This window comes from Corvus cornix, chromosome 4 (assembly GCF_000738735.6).
Source record: "Corvus cornix cornix isolate S_Up_H32 chromosome 4, ASM73873v5, whole genome shotgun sequence".
In the NCBI taxonomy this organism is placed as follows: Eukaryota; Metazoa; Chordata; class Aves; order Passeriformes; family Corvidae; genus Corvus; species Corvus cornix.
In genome coordinates, this window is record NC_046334.1 from 10,977,568 (window position 1) to 10,995,874 (window position 18,307).

At 38.9% G+C, this 18,307-nt stretch overlaps 1 protein-coding gene across 1 annotated transcript in view; it reads right to left on the reverse strand.

Moving 5' to 3' along the window:
* Positions 1-2,348: 2,348 nt before the first annotated feature.
* Positions 2,349-18,307, reverse strand: part of MGAT4D (MGAT4 family member D) — a 35,982-nt gene continuing 20,023 nt past the window's right edge. Inside the window, exons 7-15 of the mRNA XM_039550336.1 lie at positions 17,919-17,994; positions 13,026-13,137; positions 11,445-11,575; positions 7,327-7,434; positions 6,298-6,491; positions 4,976-5,054; positions 4,790-4,868; positions 3,659-3,771; positions 2,349-3,130 (exon numbers count right to left, since the gene is read on the reverse strand). Coding sequence (XP_039406270.1) covers positions 3,104-3,130; positions 3,659-3,771; positions 4,790-4,868; positions 4,976-5,054; positions 6,298-6,491; positions 7,327-7,434; positions 11,445-11,575; positions 13,026-13,137; positions 17,919-17,994 — 919 coding nt within the window. The 3' untranslated portion in view covers positions 2,349-3,103. The remainder of the gene's footprint in view (positions 3,131-3,658; positions 3,772-4,789; positions 4,869-4,975; positions 5,055-6,297; positions 6,492-7,326; positions 7,435-11,444; positions 11,576-13,025; positions 13,138-17,918; positions 17,995-18,307) is intronic.

The following is an 18,307-nucleotide window of genomic DNA, read 5'->3' on the forward strand; positions in this document are numbered from 1 at the left end:
AGTTGAAAAGTTCAAGTGCAAAGAAGACTTTAGAAGCCTTCATCAAAGACCCCCAAGACCCCCGAACTGGGGAAGTGCACACACAGTACAAAGAATTATCTAATAACCATGAGATCATGCTATGTAAATTAGTTCCAGCACGTATGTGATGATGCTGTAATGACATAGCAACATTAAGCAAAATTTACTGTATAAATATACCACAGCACTTGACAAGGGGGAGTGAGTTAGGAGGAAAAATCCCCCTCACCACCAGCACTGCAATAAACAAATACCTGCTCTATAGAGATATAGACATAGACTATTTCCAGTCTATCTTTTGGGCATCAAATTCCTTTCTTTACTAAAAATGTATAAATAAGTGAAAAAGTTTTGTATCTGTGCCAGCACAGAGGCTGAAACTGTCAGCTGCACACACCTCTTGGCCAAGAATAAAGTAATGCCTTACTCCCTAACAATAAAAAGACAATAAAAGTGTTGAGGGAGTCTTATTTTTCCCAATATTTTCAGAGGATTTTGGTAACAGAACTAGATTGGAACTTGTGCTTTCTTACCACACAGACATTTAAACTGATTAAGTACATGTACAATGAGCATGAGGTAGATCTTATTTTTGAGACTTATGTTTTAAACCACATGAAAGTACTGAAGTAAAATTTCCCATTCAGTGAGCCTGGTGATCTGGTTGAGAATCTGAAACTCTTTTTGGAGTTATTTTTTTCACTTAGAGTTTACCATCTTTGGTTTTGTAAGTTACAATCACAATGCCTAGACTTCAAAACCAGTCACCTGTAAAGTTAGAGGAAGTTCCTTATTCCCTGGACCTAAACGGAAGCCTTCCTATGGGAAGGCCTCTATTCAGCCTTTGATCTGGTCTTGGAACTGTAGTGTGTGAAGGTTCAGTGCATAGGATTATTACATGGAAAACCACAGGTAAGATCTTGCTTGCAGGGTGGAAAGGAAGCTGCGTGTTCATAACCACTCCTTGTGAACAAACCCAGGTAATTCACTTGCCAGCGGTGGTTGTTGCCAATAACACAGAAGTGCTATTGCTGAGGTATTCTTCCACTGCACTCCCTTGATGTAAACTTCCTGGGGCTGGAATACTCACTTTTCAGCTATTGTTTCATCAGTGAAAATCCAGATACAAAATTCCTCTTAGGAGTTTCCTCTGGCTTTATAGTGGAGTTGTGGTTCTGCAGACTGTGCAAGAAACCTCTGCGCTTGCAAAAGCACAGGGAAGAATTAATGGTTCTTGTGAAGCATTGATTATTTACAACATCAACTAAAACCTCATTTACATCAGAGTGATGGGAAGGGTATTCTGTGATTTCAACGGTTATGTAAAATATATAAAAACTGAAACAATTAATGAAGCACCAAGCTGGCAGCACAGAATGAAAAATGACATTTAAAAATATATCTTTTTAAGTCCAGTCATTTCCTAATACAATTTCAGGTATTCTGATGAGCTTCTTGAAAGTACGCTTCAACTAGAGTGAAATCTCATTTCACTGTGAAAATAAGATGTTTTGGTAGCAAAATCTATTACTTTAGTATGTTCTATGTTTTCACTGTATTAAATAATTGCTCTGGAATTTCCTCCTTAGTGACACTGCCCTGTAACAAGTGAATGCAAGGCACCCTGAATGCAGACACTACTCCCAACAGTGAATCAGCTGCAGTGAAAGCAATGGCAAAATAAGGTTTTATGTTTTCACTGTAAATGCTGAGGGATAAAGGTGTCCCACAGCGTACCTCTAAGCGTGCTGTATTACTGCACTAATTCTTAACTGGCATTAAACTCCTAACCTAATGAAGGCTGCAATATTTGGTCCAATATATGTATGTATATATATCTACATGCACATATATATAGCACCACAGTACATAAACAATCCTGTACATAAAAGTCTAAATAAATACAGTAAAATAAATAAACTATAATCCTCTAAGCAATATTATCAAAATATTACTAGAGGTTGTTTTTTAAAAAAACACTCTTCTGAACTGTTTTAATGTAAAAAAATCAATTCCATCTCATTCTAAATGTGGCATTAAGAATACAACTCTGCATTAATGTAACCCATTCAATACAAATCCACACATTGCAGCTTATTTCCTGCTGTCAGGATGCAATGCCTGTGCAGGGGAATGAGGGTGCAGTCATACTTCAAGTGCTAAGGAAGTGATACCGGAATTCTGCACATTAACAGGTAGATGTCCAGGGTGGATTGTCATTTCCCAAAAACTTTTCAAATGACACTACTGTGGTTTACTTTTTATTTTCAAATTTATGTTGAATTTTGACTTACGACAAGGATTGAAATATCAGTACACACTGATTATCTAATTATAGGATCCAAAATTTTATTTACATAGATTTTCTTTCTACAAAAATATAGTTACACATAATACCCTTATTTCCTGTTATTAATTCAATGCACAATTCACTGAGAAGTTTTACAATCTTCCAAACAATACCTGTTTAAGTTTCAAGTTATTCAAATGGTAATTTGTAGGCACTTCTCATTTAAAAAAATATTTAACATAACTTATGCTACATTAAGGGTGAAACACACTTATATTAAGTTTGAGATCAATTTTCATTACATTAAGTTGTTCCTATGAAGTACTTTAAATACTTGTAATGAACATTGACAACTTTTCCTTCAGTTCTGATTTCCCTACAAAATCGACCAGAGTTTTTAATGGAGTTGAATATCACATCCTTAATATTTTTCAAAAATGTCTGTATTTTTATTTCTGGTGAAGCTTTTTATACCTTTATGCTTTAGTCCCTGAGGCAGGCTGTAATGCCTTTTCAATTGTTTATAATAATATCTATTTAATGTTGCCAAGCTAAGGTGAGATTTTTATATGACATATTACTCACGAACATTTTCTAGAAACTACTAACATTCTTTTCATATACCTTTTCATATAAAGACGTAAGAGTTATCTCTACTCTTTCCTAATACAGAGTATTAATAATTAAATGGGTTTGGAATTGATCCTTTGACCCAGTCCTTTTTTTTTCTGTTGCAGTCAGCCTTGTTTTCAAACAATACATAACAAGTAACACATCAAAAATGTATTTTTTTCAGTTTTCAGATGTCTTGATAAGTACCTGGAAAAAACCAAAATCTGTTATTTTCTAAAATCTTGCAGGAGCTTTGCCTAAGACATTAGTTTTTTCCCATCTTCCAGCTATGGCTAGGGTTTAAGGATGTAGTAATTCTCTTTAGTGACTTCTGCTAAGTATTTTCTATTTACGGACTTACAGACATTCAAACACTTGGGAAAAACTTGGAAGAATTAAAAAATCACAGGTTCATCTGAAAATGTTGACATAACGTAATTAATATCCAAGATGGTGACTGAAAAAAAGCTTTGTTTGTCAAAATCCAAGTCCTAGCAACTACAGTTACAGCACTGCAAAACTGGAGAATCATCCCATTTGAGCATTTCCAGCACTTTCAATGAAGTAAATTTATCTCCTGAAAAGAATTAATATAATTCTTCACTTGTGTGAGTTTTTCCACACAAAATTCCATTCAAAATTAAATAAAATTAATGATTAACAATACTATATGATTGGAAAAACCAAAACTCATTTCATAATGAATAATAAAAATGCTTTTATTGACATGCTTACCTCACTCAGTATTGCCCAGACTGGAGAATCAGAACTGACTGATAAACGAATAGCCTGTATTCTTCCTACTGACCGATTAATGCTGCCTTCTGCAATGCCATTTTCAAAAGCCCCTAAATAAAAAAAACCCACAAGACCCATACGAACATTTATTAGAATGAAATATACTTCCAAGCAAACTTGTGAAAAGCTTTATATTACGAACTATAAATTAGATCCAGGAATATATTAAGGAAAAAAAAGTCTTTTGAAAAAGACTCATGGGTTGAAGTAAGGACAAGGAGAGATTAATCAGTCACAAATTACTGTCATGGGCAAGCCAGACTTGACTTGGGAAAAAAAAAAAAAAAATTTATTTGTAAGAGTAGGGTAATGAGAAATAAAACCAAATCTAAGAACACCTTTCCCCAACCCTTCCTTCTTCTTGGGCTAAACTTTACTCTTGATTTTCTCTACCTCCTTACCCCCAGGGGTGCAGGGGGGCAGGGAATGGGGATCGTGGTCAGTTCATCATATATTGTCTCTGTTGCTCCTTCCTCCTCAGGGGAGTCAGCATGGCATCTTCCCCCTCCTTCTTCACTGACCTTGGTGTCTGCAGAGTTTTTTCTCTCATGTATTCTCCCTCCTCTCTCCAGCTTCAATTGCTGTTACACAGAGGTTTTACGCCCCCTTTATAAAATATTTTATCCCGCAAGGCACTACTCCCGTCGCTGATGGATTCAGCCTTGGGCAGATGTAGGTCCATCCTGGAGCTGGCTGCCACTGGCTCCACTGGACATAAGGGGAAGCTTCTGGCAGCTTCTCACAGAAGCCACACCTGTAGTTCCCCCACCACCCCCAGCCCTCCACCCCAGCTACCAAAATCTTGCCAGGAAAACCCTTTACAGAGACTGTAATTAGTTTTCCTTCTAATTAGATGTCTTGGCTTTTGCCACTGGTCATACTTAAACCAAAATAGGAGAGTCATTGGCAAACACCATACACTACGCAGTAATGCAAAGGGTTTCTTTTCCTTACTAGTTCACCTTGGAATGTTGAATTTATCACAGAGTTAATGAAATCCTTAAGGGCAGAAACACTTTATATGTAGGAACAAAATTTCTGGTTTTGAAGTCACAATAAACAATTTACCTATTTTTAGATACCCGTCTTTGGTTGCTGGGTAGTTTAATTTACTTCCATTATCAACCAATTCTTTTATTAGCATTTCCTGTGAAAAATAAAGCAATAAAATTTCAAGAAGTATTTTCTAGGGTATGACATTTTATGCTGAATATCATTCTGAAAATGAAATACGGTTGGAAATGAAAGACTTACATCAGCTGGCAACACTTCCACAGTAGTGTTAAACAGTTTATCACCAGGGTGCTCCATGTTTCCACTTCTGAACAAGTACCTGATGATAAAGGTGTATTATTGCAGGTATTTTATACGTTAGAAGAGTTCTAGGGAAGTAATTCTTTCCAGTTTTGAAGGAAAGTTTCAGATACATTTTCTTTACATATTTTTGGACTATAGAGAACAGAAATAGGCCTTCAAACTGTAAACCAAACCATAATAGAGTCTTTTTATTTTAAACAGAACAAATATTTAAATCATCTTTCTCTGGAACCACAAATGCAAGTGTTCCCCTTTTTTAGTGCTCAAGTTCCAAATAAATTACCTTCCCATGTTTAAATAGCTAAGGAAGATCTGCCCTCTCATCTGTTCCTATAATTGTCAGACTGAAGTGGAATGGGCTTCTGGAAGGTGAATGGTAGCAAAAATTTCTGTTTCTACTAAGCCATATACTACATGCCAGGAGAATTCCCCTTTTTTATCAATACTGGTCAACTCAGGTGCTTCCAAACAATTTCCTTTATAGCCAATAAGCAAGAGCATTGGCAAAACAAGAATCCAGTCAAAACCATTTAAGAATAAAAATCCCTGTTTGGTTTTAAATTTCTGGCATTAATAGTTCTTAGGGGTTTAGATCCAAAAAGAACTAAGAGAATTTCAAGCATCAAACTCTCTCCTCTGATATCAAATATTCAAGGCCTAAAACCACCAAATATTATAGGATTAACCATACATTTTCACAGACTAGCAATGTGACAGGGCTGGGACCAGCCATTAGACAATACCATTTGTAAGTTAGCTTCATCCATAGCAGCTTCCCAGTAACAGGAACATGCAAAACTACAGGCTACCCAAGTTTCATAAAGCATAAACTAGTTGATTAATACAGAACACCAGTGTTTATTGTAACAACTGTCATTCACTGCAGCTCACTAGGTGGAGATACAGACTTGACATCATGCAAACAGCCTTCCTGTTGGCAACTACACAAATAAAGCTTTCACTGACTCCATTGATGAAATTAATCAGTTAAATTCCTTTGAGAATTATCATCAGAGAGTGTAAAATATTTACCTGAAGAAATGAAAGGAAAAAAATTAAGAAGCTCTCTGATTACCAAGGAAGAAATGTATTTTCAGGAGGGGAGTTCAAAAGGAAGATAAGATAAATAGCAAATAATGGATTTTTTGTCAGTAAAAGGGTTTATGAAAACAGTTGAGCAGTGATAATTTCGAACAGACTCAAGCATTTCCAAAGTGGATATATGTAGGCTTCCATGTTCCATACCATGTAATACTTACTTTTCAACTTCTAGTGGATTTAAAAATGTGAACCTGATGTAGTCACCTGCCACTGGAGCTGAAGCCCAAAAACAGTCTTGTCCTTTATAAACTTTTTCCAAGGTATATTGGTGGTATATTCTTAGGCTTGTATCCAGTTTTGCAGGTGGATTATTATGTACTTTAAGTAGCAGATTTTTTCTAAAATCTTTATCCTGTTGATATAAAGAAATATAATTTCACTCATACAATGGAAAAAAAGTGCATTGATATCTATAATTACTATAGGAAGCTATTCCAGAAAATAATCACCTCAGTGTCAAAAAATATACAATCTATTTTTAATAGATATAGAATATTAATTCCAGTGTAATCACTGGGACTCAATGTTACAATTTGTAGACAGAGGTGTACTGATTGTTTCTTAACTGCCAAGATGTAAAAATAAAAATCTTCACAGGAGGCTATTTCATAGTTGTCTAGGATGCCTTCTGCCAGAACATGTGATTCCTGGGCTCTGCTAAAGGCTACGTCAATCTCTAGCCTGATCCAATTGAGAAATCTTGTCACTAGTCTAGATGGCACCATCAGGAGATTCCTGAAGTCTGGTTCATCATTTCTCTTGTCCTTATCAGATATGTGGTTTGCCCCCCAAACTTTCCCTAAAAATCTGTGGCCATCACATTAGGCACACCTTTGTCCCACCAATATACCTTCTTTCCTAATTGTCCCTCCTATTGGGAATGCGACCTGCTCAGCCAAAACAAACCATCATGGAGCAGAGCATCTGAAACCTTGTGTTGTGAGGAGGGTTCCTATATGCCATGAAATGCTCCTGTTCAGATGAGAGATTCAAAGGTGTTTGTGGAGGAGCAGTGTGCCCCATCTGCAGCTTAGATGCCAGATCAATATTCTCTACCAAATCTGTAAAACAACATATTTGGATATGGAAATGCCATCTAATGCCAAAGATGTGGTCCTTGAAACTCCTTTGAGAAAAGTCAGAACACAAGCATATAATTTAATACAGCATTAATTTCTTATTCTTACTTTCAAATTCTGTATCTTCCCAGCCAATGATGAATAAACTCCCATATGCTGAAAGAGAGATGGTTTAGCACGGATACGTAACTTTGACTTCTCCTTTTCACAGTGTGTCTGGAAAGAAAGTAAAAGGGAGTGAAGGATTATTTAAATCAAGGAGAGACAAACTATGTTCCATAAGGCAATTTCATTATGTAGTTGAGGGTATGGGTCCAGATTTTTTATCCATATTTAAATGAGTAATCCTTAAATTAACAGTCACCTTATGTCACATACACTGTTGCTAGACCAAAACTCGTAATTCCACTCATGCTGTTACATAGATTTGAAGGCTCAACCACCAGTAATTCAGGGATTTCTGCACAGTATGCGATGAATCTCATCTCAGAGTGACAAAAATGGACTCAAATCTGAAACTGATTGATTTCTTAGCTGTTTCTGGCAAACTTTATTTCAACTCTTAGCCTTTCCATATCATTCTAATTAAACTATTTTGACCAAAACTGACCTTCTTAAGATAGATTCTGGTTACATTTCAACCGTCATAATTCTGCCTCTTTCTGTTGTGTTTGCAAGGCTTTTAATGTACTATAAGTTATGGATCTTTTATCACATAATTAGATAAAGCCCTTAAATACTGTATTTCAACCACAATTTTCCAGTTTACTACACCTGGGACATAACATATACCAAGGAATTAAATAACTGTAATATAATTTTGGAGTTTCTTGATCTTTGAATGATAGCAAACTACTTCTTTAAATGTAATTATTTTCTTTGTCTCTATAGTGCATCGTAGTTTGATACAATGACACAAACATGCCACAGTAATTAATGCAGCAATGAAGCATAATGGCAAGGAACAAAGCAAAGAACTAAAATGAGACTCTCTGGGTTGTACTCTTGGTGCTGCCACAGAATTATTATATGAGTTTGGAAGAACATTTAACTTTTATGTATCCCAGATCTCATACCTTAAAATTTGAGAGGATAATGTGCTTACCTCTTCCATCAAGTGCTTTCAGTTCTATAAAAGAAAAATGTTACATTAACTATATTAATGCCTTCTAAAGCTAGAAGTGATTAAGTCTTCACTCAGCTGGCTTAAAACCACCAAAACTCATGAGGGATTTATGGTTTCCACAGGAGTACTAATTAAAAGTTCAAAATGCCCTGGAAAGCTATAAAAAAACCTAAGTATTTTTATTTTTGTCCACAGCAGATGTTCAGCAAAACAATGTAAAACCACAATATATTGTGTGCAAATGGATTTACTGGCAGCTGTTTCTCTGAAAGGCACACTATACTTCAGTAAAGAAGAAATCATTTTGAGAAAATAAATTTGTGATCTTTCTACTGACAGGGTTTGCAATTCATCCCTGTAATAATACAGGCTCTAGAATCTCTTGTTTTATGCTATGGCAGCACTACCAAAAGTAGTGCTGGCAGCAGCTGAGAATAATCGGTGGCATGGGGCTGGCGTGGTCATTTCTGCAGAAGTTGAGATAAGGCTGCTTGTTGAGTCCAAGGCTTCCACCCTTGCAGCCTGTAGTTCCCACTGCACGGTGACAGACACAGGCCACTGGATATGATCACAGAAACACGGAATGGTTGGGTTCAAAGACGCCTGTAAAGATCATCTCGTTCTGACCCCCCCTGCCGTGGACAGGGACTCCGTCCACTAGACCAGGTTGCTCAGAGCCCCATCCAGCCTGGTCAGGAACACTGGATGCAGCATCTACACCTTTCCTGGGCAACCTGTGCCAGTGACTCACCACCCTAGCCATAAAGAATGTTTTCCTTATACCCCATCTAAACATACCCTCTTTCAGTTTAGGACTGTAGCCCCTTGTATTGTCACAACACATAAAAAGACTTTCTCCCTCTTTCCTATAAGCCCCCTTTAGGTACTGGAAGGTGCTATACAGTCTCCCCTGGAGCCTTCTCTTCTTCAATCTTCATGAAGAGCTCTGACTCTTTCAGCCTGTCTCCAGCCCTCTGATCATTTTTGTGGCCTCTGCACCTGCTCTAACAAGTCCTTGACTTTTTTTTGTACTGGGGACCCCAGAAATGGATGATGGTTCACAGGAGGTAAACATCACAAAGTTTCTGAACCATGCAGAGATCTGATGGCTCTGATCATCACAAACTGTCTTCTGCAACATCTTAGTGAGCAGATGTAGCTGAACCTTGTTGGTATGTTAATAGTCAGTCCAGGCTGAAAACTTGGACAAGGTTGAGAAATGGGCCCATGGGAATCTCATGAGGTTTAACAAGTCCAAGTGCAAGGTGCTGCACCTGGGTCAGAGCAACCTCCAGTATCAATCCAGGCTGGAAGATGAGCACATGGAGAGCAGTCCTACCCAAAAGGACTTGGGGGTGCTGGTGGAGGAGAGGCTGGACATGACCCAGCCATGAGCACTCAGGCCAGAAAGCCAAACATGTCCTCATCCAAAAGCCCTGTGGGCAGCAGGGGAGGGAGGGGATTCTGCCCCTCTGCTTTTCTCTGGTGAGACCCCACCTGCAGTGCTGCATCCAGCTCTGGGGGTCCAGCATAGGAAGGTCATGGACCTGTCTCGCTGAATCCAGAGGAGGCCACCAAGGTGAACAGAGGGCTGGAGTACCTCTCCTATGAGGAAAGGCTGAGAGAATTGAGATTGTTCAGCCTGGAAAAGAGAAGGCTTTGGGAATCACAGCCTTCCAGTACCTGAAGGGATCTTGCAAGGAAGACAGAGAGAGGCTTTTTACAAGAGCCTGGATTAACAGGACAGGAAGCAATGGATTCCAGCTAAAAGAAAGTAGGCTTAGATTAGCTATTAGGAGGAAGTTCTTTCCTGTGAGGATGGTGAGGCACAAAACCAGGTTGCCCAGAGAAGCTGTGGATGCCCCACCCCTGGAGATGTTCAAGGCCAGGTTGGATGGGGCTCTGAATAACCTGGTCTAGTGGAAGGTGTCCCTGCCCATGGCAGGGGATAGGAACGAGATGATCTTTAAGATCTTTTCCAACCCAAACAATTCTATGATTCTACATAAACGCATGCCAAACATCCATAACCACAGCATGGCACACAGAGACCACAAACAAGTGTCCTGCTGACCCTCCCATGAAGCACAATGTGTGATCACTTTGTGGCACTCTTAGTTGGTTGGAAAGGAGAAAGGGTGAGGAGCTGTCAGCTTGCCTTCTCTGGTCCCTATCGGAAAGTTCACTGGTTTAACCTCTCAAACAGAGAAGGTACAGCAGCTGGGATCCCCAGCCTTCTCCCATTCTCCATTTTCTGTATTCTCATTAATAGTCCCAGCAGGTCATGCCACTGGTCATTCCCACCCAAGGGCCATGTGAGACTGACTTGTCCAAGTAGGTTTTCACTACCCACAGCAATTGAAATTGCAAATGCAGAAGTGAAACTCAGTCGAAACTTGTGGACACCACTCTGCTTTGGCTTGGTCAGAGCAGACTTCCATTAGCTGCCTGCTTGACTTTCAGGAACACAGCTTCATTTTAGGTAGGAATCAGGTCTTAGAAGCTGGAACAGCCATTTAAAAAATAAAAGTAAAATATTCATCTATCAGATGTAAGTTGGCACATGTTAGATCTGGAATGGGTGATGTCAACATAATAGCATCTCGTTTTTAATCTGTTTTCACAGGCAGGCAAGAATGTACATTAGTTCCTTGAGGCTCACTCTAACTCCTATGAGCTGGCCTAACCCACACAGCAGGATTTAAAAGCTTGCTCCTATCTGTATGAAGTGGGTATAGAGACTCTGCAGTGCATTACTAAGTCTAAAACCAGGGACCTTCTGCTATCCCCAGAAGTCACTTATGCTACAGGGTAAAACTTGAAGCTTGCTTGTTCCGCTCCCCTTAATCTCCTGCTCTGCACAACTCCTGTCTCTTCTTGCTCCTTTATCAACACAAAAGTAACACATGCAAATCCTGGAGCAGGAACTGGCTACACTAGTTAAAACTCCTGAACCCTAAAACCCAAGAAGGAGCAGAAACTCTGGTCAGTCCAAAGTAAGTCCAGTTTCAGAGATTTATATTCCACTTTTTGAAAATAAATTTTGTCACTGAGAGTGTTTGAATATTACTTATGTTCATAAACTCACAGTTATACTTACTGAATCCTTTTCTGGATTGCACACTTTAACCCAGAGCAGGTGGTCTATAAGCCAGTCTATGGGCTTATCCTTATAGAACATGAGAAAAAATTCCACTATGAGTGGCAAGTCTTCTGATTTAAACAATTTTCCTGAAAGCAAGACAAGAAGTTATATTTTTATTGCAATGCAAAAATCACTAATTTTATGTCTAAATGTAATTTATTTAAATAAACGTTTAAGTATCATACCAGCCTTGCACACATAAAAGTAATTATGATATTTAATGAAAAATTTCACATAGAATCTGGCTTTGAAGAGTTGCTGATCATTCAGCCCTATGATATGGGATGCATAGTCTCCTCCACAATGAAAAGGAAGCAATTTTTTTTTTTTATAGATTGCTCAAATTCCATTCTTGAAAAGACAACTACACATTACAGGGGCACATAGTTCCCTGAGGTGGAACAATTTCCTCATTATGGGAACCCAACTCTAGATTCTATGCTGAAGAGAATCTGTATTAAAAAGACAGTTTTAAAGAGAACAAAAAGTAAACTACTTTCAGTGGGATGTTTCCTGAAGAACCGAGGAAGTTTTGATATGCAAGTCCTTCCATGCTTTGAGATGTAATTCTGAATGAGACCTTGTTGGGGTTTTAGGAGCTCTCCTGGTTTTTTGGTTTTTTTCTGTTAAAGGAATTTTCCCCCATACATGTTGCTAGGGGAACAAATGGCTGGGTACTTAAGAAAAACAAAAGAGCTGGAGGCTCTTTTTGTTTCACCTGGGTGTGGGGTCAGTCGGTCTCAGCGTTCAGACAGAGAGGGGAGCTGCTTTCTTCGGCCGCTTTTCCTTCTGCTGGAGAAACCCCAGGATCCCAAGCCCACCTTCCCTGCCCTGCTGGGAGCCGGGCTGTGGCCACCCTGCCCCGCCCTTGCTTCAAGCCTTCGCTATGTTGTAGCCGTGCTCACCCTGCCTGCCCAGACCTCCGGGGGGTTCCCCGTTTGGATACACCTTGTCTGCCACCCGGGATTTGTGCTCGTCCCTGCCATTCCAGCCTGCTGTTCCCGAGGGTCCGGCCGGACACCGGGATCGACTGCCCAGCGGTTTGTGAAGCCTTTGTTCCATCTCTTCCCAGGATCCCAGGGCACCGGTGCCGCGTGTGTCCCGAGCTCGCTCCGGAGCGCCCCCTGCAGCCGCGGGGGAACCATCGCACCTGCCCTGCTCACCGGGAGCCGCCAGCGCCCCTGCCGGCTGCGAGCGGAACTGCACCCGAGGGGAAAGGGCCTGACAGCCGAGAAGGCTGGGACTGGGTTTGTGATTGTTTGCTGTTACTGCCATAGATATTGTTGTTTGTTTGCCTTGTTATACGCATAGAGATATATAATAGTAAAGAACTGTTATTCCTATTTCCCACATCTTTGCCTAAAAGCCCCTTGATTTCAAAATTATAATAACTCAGAGGGAAGGGGGGTGGCATCTGCCATTCCAAGGGAGGCTTCTGCCTTCCTTAGCAGACACCTGTCTTTTCAAACCAAGACAGACCTTTTTGATCTACACAGCTCCAAATCCAGTTGATCCTGCTGAGGTCTTAATACTTACCAATAAATCCAAGCTGGGAGAACTCGAGAACCATCCAATCTTGGGACTGTTGAGCAGCAAAGCTTTTTATACTTTCAATATAATCAGGTGTGGCTATAATATCATCTTCAAGCTGGGGGGGAAAAATGCAACAGAGAAAAAGAGAAGGCAAGCAGTGATTTTATTGCTTGCAGAGGGGGTGGTAACATTGCCACATGCAAGTGAAAACTGTGTTGTGTTTGACTGCTGTACTGCATGTACTGAAGCTGTGCCAAGCTACAGTGGATTGCTCTCTAGCTTCTACATATATCTCTGGCTTAGTATCACTCATTAAATAATTATCTACAGGAGTGACCATAATGCCATGGGTGCTTCTCCCTTTTTTGATGAAGGAGGACTCACTGCCTTAAAGAGATCTCACTTAGAAGAAAACATTAAACAAGAAGACAAGAGGTTAAGCAAGACAACAATAAACAGATTGTACTTAGGTTGTACAAGCATTGATAAGCAACAGGGGCAAACTGTCTGAAAGGAAAGGTGTCTAAAGCAGATGGTTAAAAGCTCTGGTAGCCTGGGCAGACTTTGTCATTCATACAAAGTGACTGAGATGGACTGTGGATGATTACTGAGATGTCAGTAGACAGCAAGCTGTCCCAGGGAATACTGGTAATGAAGGGGTGTGCTGTGTGAATCACACTGACAGACAGGAATACACAGAGCTTTCAAGGTGTTGTAAAGGCTGGCACAGAGTACAATAGTAGAGCCAGCTAAAGGGTACCTGGAAAAGGAGACTGACATCCATCAAGGAAATGGGAAAAGCCTTGGCTTCATTTTTGCCTGGCTTTCAGAGAACTGGGCATCTGAAAAGCCAGAAGGTGTTCCTGCTACTAAAGCTGAGGATTATGAATCCAGACAAGGAGGTTCGAGGCAATGACACAAGAGAAATAATTAAGGAGCAAATAATTCATGGTTTGAATTCAGTATGGGTGTGAAAACACAGGAAGAGGAGGCTAAGACTTCAGGAGAATACTGCTGGGGTGTAATGTAATCATACAGTAATTTATTCTAACTTCACTGGCCCTGCTGCATGTCTGGTGGTGCTGGAACCAGCTTCAGAAAGCTAAATAGCTAGAAAGTTAATCCTTTGAGAAAAAAACCAAACAAACAAAACATGATTTCCTGCTGGTTTTGTGTCTTCAACTGACTCAGCACAGAGTCATCATCAAGAGCTTGAGAGATCAGGCCCACAGGTTTTAGCTGAATTCGGGCATCACTGCAAGTGTAGGGCTCGCTGACAAGAAATATGTTGGCAACAGTGAACCCAGGAATAAATAGAATGAAGTTAGAAAGATGAGATTAAGAGATCTGTTTTGACTCTGTCAGCTTTTGCTGATGGTAAGATAAAAAATAGACAGACATAGACAAACTGATCAAGATGAATGCTTCTTAACAGATTCTGAGATCTGGGGATTGAGCTGAATTGACAATTATGCAGAAGAGAACAACAAACTACCCTCCTCCCCCCCTTAATTTTATCTTGCATAAAATTAAATGATCTTAGAGGATTAGCCAGGAGCAAGATGTAAAGGGAGGAGAGCAAAGAATCAGAAGGTTTTAGAGAACCCTTAAAGAGAAATTGAGGGGCACCAAAAAAGGATGAAAAGCAGACTGGAGTATCTCAAAAACCTAGGGAGGCCACCATATCAAGAAACACCATAGAAAAGTATCCAAGACCAGTGAAGATTAAAAGCACAGAGGCTGTGATGCAAAGTGATTGTGAATGTGGTTATGAACAGAAAGTAATTTTGAATAGTGAAAAGTCTGAAATGGTCTTTCCTGAAGTTGACAGTGATTATGAGAGGATGTAGTTTGATATGTCATGTAGCACAAGCCATTAAAAGTTATTTATTTAACCCTGTAATTTGTGTTCAACTAAAGCACATCTTCTTGGAGAACATATCCCATTGCTTAGAGATTCCAGTATCAGGTTTTTTCGGTATGTTATACAACATTTTATTGTCCTGAATGTTTAATACTTTGCACCCAAATTCTAATTTGATTTTTTTTTCTGCCTTCAGCTTACAGCCACTTGTTTTCTCATATGCTCTTATCTAGCAAAGGAGGTTATGCAGTGGCTGCACACAGCTGGATCAGGAAGTTTAAGATAATGAACTGTCTAGTCATCTTGCCCCATTGCCATGGGAAGACCAGCAAAACACACGATCACAGCTAACTTCCCTTCACTCATCAGTGCTTTCGAATGAAAAAAGAGACATCGGCAAGAGACTACGGCAAGACTATGAAAATTTCCTACATGATAGGCAACAAATGGGTTTCCATTCATTTTTCTTATGCAGGTTATCTGACTAAGAGAAGTAAAAATGAAGCAGTAACAAAAAAGTGGAAGAATACTATGAAAGTTCAGGCATTAGACAGGAAAGTTCTTCCTTTCTGAATTTTATTAGAATATTTTTACATTTTGACTCACTGACAATGAATATGTAGAGACTGTGAAGCTCCTTTTAGGAGCTCTACCAAAAAGCAGGCCTAACCTAGAGTCTAGTGAGGGGAAGAAAAAAAATCCATTTAAAGAGTCCTAGTGAACTCACTGAGATATTGCTCAGGCTTTAAATCCATTAGAGAAATGCTGCTGGCAATGTGTATTACTAGTGTGTATATATATATATAATATATATAAATACACAAAGCTTTCCCAGTGTCCATATGAGGTGATAAAAAAAGCATAGCAGTAGTTCAGTTAACTACTACACATTAAGTTAGAACTTGATAACAGTTTTTAACCGAAGAAACTGAGATTTATTTAATGGTTTATTTTTGCTTCATCTCAGTGCTAATAGAAAACACTTAAAAACTGTGTTTCTTTCAGATTTGAAACGTTTGATTCCTTCAGTGAACAAAGTCTACATGGACAGAAATAACAAATGCACTTCCTCACTATTAGGCTGGGATTGGATTGCCTGCTTTTATGGCTATGTTATGATCCCATAACTGTAAGTGCTTCAAGGGTCTCTGGTGGATGCTAGGCAGTTTAGTGGAAACAAGGACCTCAAAATTCTCTCAGCTTTTTATTGATGAAGAAAACTTCACACACACACAAAAAAAAAAAAATAGAGAAGAGATGCTTTAAGTAGAAAAGTTGATCAGTCAGTAAGGTTCATCCCCAGTGTAAGCCTGTTAGCTTCAATGGACTTCACAAAACTACTTGCTTAAATCCTGGTTCAGCAGTATCCTAGAACAAGTGTTTACTCAGCAAAGATATTGTGTGACTCATAACATCAACTATTCTGTAGACATCAAGACTAATTATGTATTCTTATCTTCTTTCAAGGTTTGAGAGTTAGTATCAGCCACCCAATCAATACTATTCCTGACTAAACTTAATAAAATCTAAGCTAGCTCAAGTTTTGCTTAAGATTACTGTAGTAAATCTTTGTACCAGGCTAAGGAAAAGTAGTTTTAAGTTATTTTCTTTCCTTTAATACAAGAATTCTAAATAGAGGAAGGACATAACTAAGTTTATGGCAGCAAGTGTTCGTTCTTTTCACCTGCACTCTACAGAGTAGTTTTTGGGCAGACCAGAATCTGTGCTACAGGAGCAGATGCAGGCTGGACATACAAACGAAGAATAGGATATAGTAGGAACAGTATGAGGAATGGTATGAGGAAAGTATAGTTTCTTTTTGAGAAAAGTCTGAAAACAGACATAACTCGCACCAGACCACCACAATCCAGGCTTTGCTCTTAATAACACAGTTCAGTCCTTATATAATGTCTCATTATATATCAAGATAAGAAAACACATGTTCTCAAATTCCTTTAGAAATACAAATATGTAAGTAAGTCATTGTGGTGCAAATATGAATGCTTGGAGAACTTTGTAACAGGAAGGGACATCAAGTGTCTGGCAGCATCTTAACGTTTCACTTCACTGGGTTTCCTATGCCTTAATGCTCTAGTGCACTCAGTAAACTTGGATAATGTTCTTAAAAATATACAAAAGCCACAGGAAAATACTTCATTTTCCATTAAACCATAACTGTTCAAAAGACAGCAGTTTTGTTTGTCCACCTGCCTCCAGAGCACCTATGCCACATTTGAGAACAGAGGATGGGGACTCTTAAGTAGCCCAGCTCAAATGTGTTTGTGTTGAATCCTGAGAGAAACTGTAGGAGATGCCAGGTCCTGCAGTCTTCTGCTTCCAGGAATCCTGTGATGTCCTTATGGAATACAGACTCTGAGGCAAAAATGCTTTTCTGAGATTTTTAAAAAACTGTTCACGTTAATGAGCTATGTGAAATTTTATAGACCGGTTTCATGATTGAACAGGTCTTAAAATTTTGGAATCTCTGGTGGTGATTATGACCTTGATGGAGTGAAAATTAGCACAAATCTAGAATGATAGTTAAAGCTAAGCTTAAACACATGGGGATCTTCTTCTCAAAATCTTCTGGAGAATTAAGGATCTGTACCAACTTGTAGTTAACATTATCTCAAGTATCACTCTACTTGTGTTTCCCTGTCTGAAAGATTTCAGTTCATTATCATCTGGGCTATAACATGGACCTATCACCACTGTTTTTCCTGGCTGCGGTAAGTAAAAAGATATTAAACCCTGACTTTCTTAACCTAATCAAATAAGGGCTTCATGCTTCAATTGCCTTGCTATTCAACCTCACAAATAGGAAGGTAGAGATGGTTTTAATCAAAGAGTACCTGGCTGCAAGATATATATAAATACAGAAATATGTGGATGCTTGTAAAGAGCACGGGCAAAATACACTGAAGATGACAAAGACTGCTGGTTTTATCAAGGCCTTTGAAACAAATTAAAATTGCCACAGCTAATTATCAGTACAGAGGTATTGCTGCTACTTAATGATAATATGGACATACCTGTAAATAAAATGTTCCCTTAGGTTGAGCATATAGCATTAAAAAGCTATAATCCAAATTCTGTTTAGTTCTCCACCTAAACATAAGCAGCAAATTCTGATAAGCTTTTTGAGGGGGTTGCAATGGTTATTTCTATAATAAGAGAACTTCTAATGCTCTGCATTTTTTGTCTCTACAATAAAATTGTAAGGTTGAGTATTCTAACCCATTGTTAAGTGCAAAAGCATTCCTCTACAATCAGTGTAAACATTTGTAAATAATTTGATTTTCCTATAAAAGTTAACATTAAATAAACAAAAAATTTTCATCTGTCAGTGGAGCTTGAAACAAAGTGTCTAACAAGTTGTTCATGTCAAATGACTTAAAAGATTCTACTCATTTTATGAAGA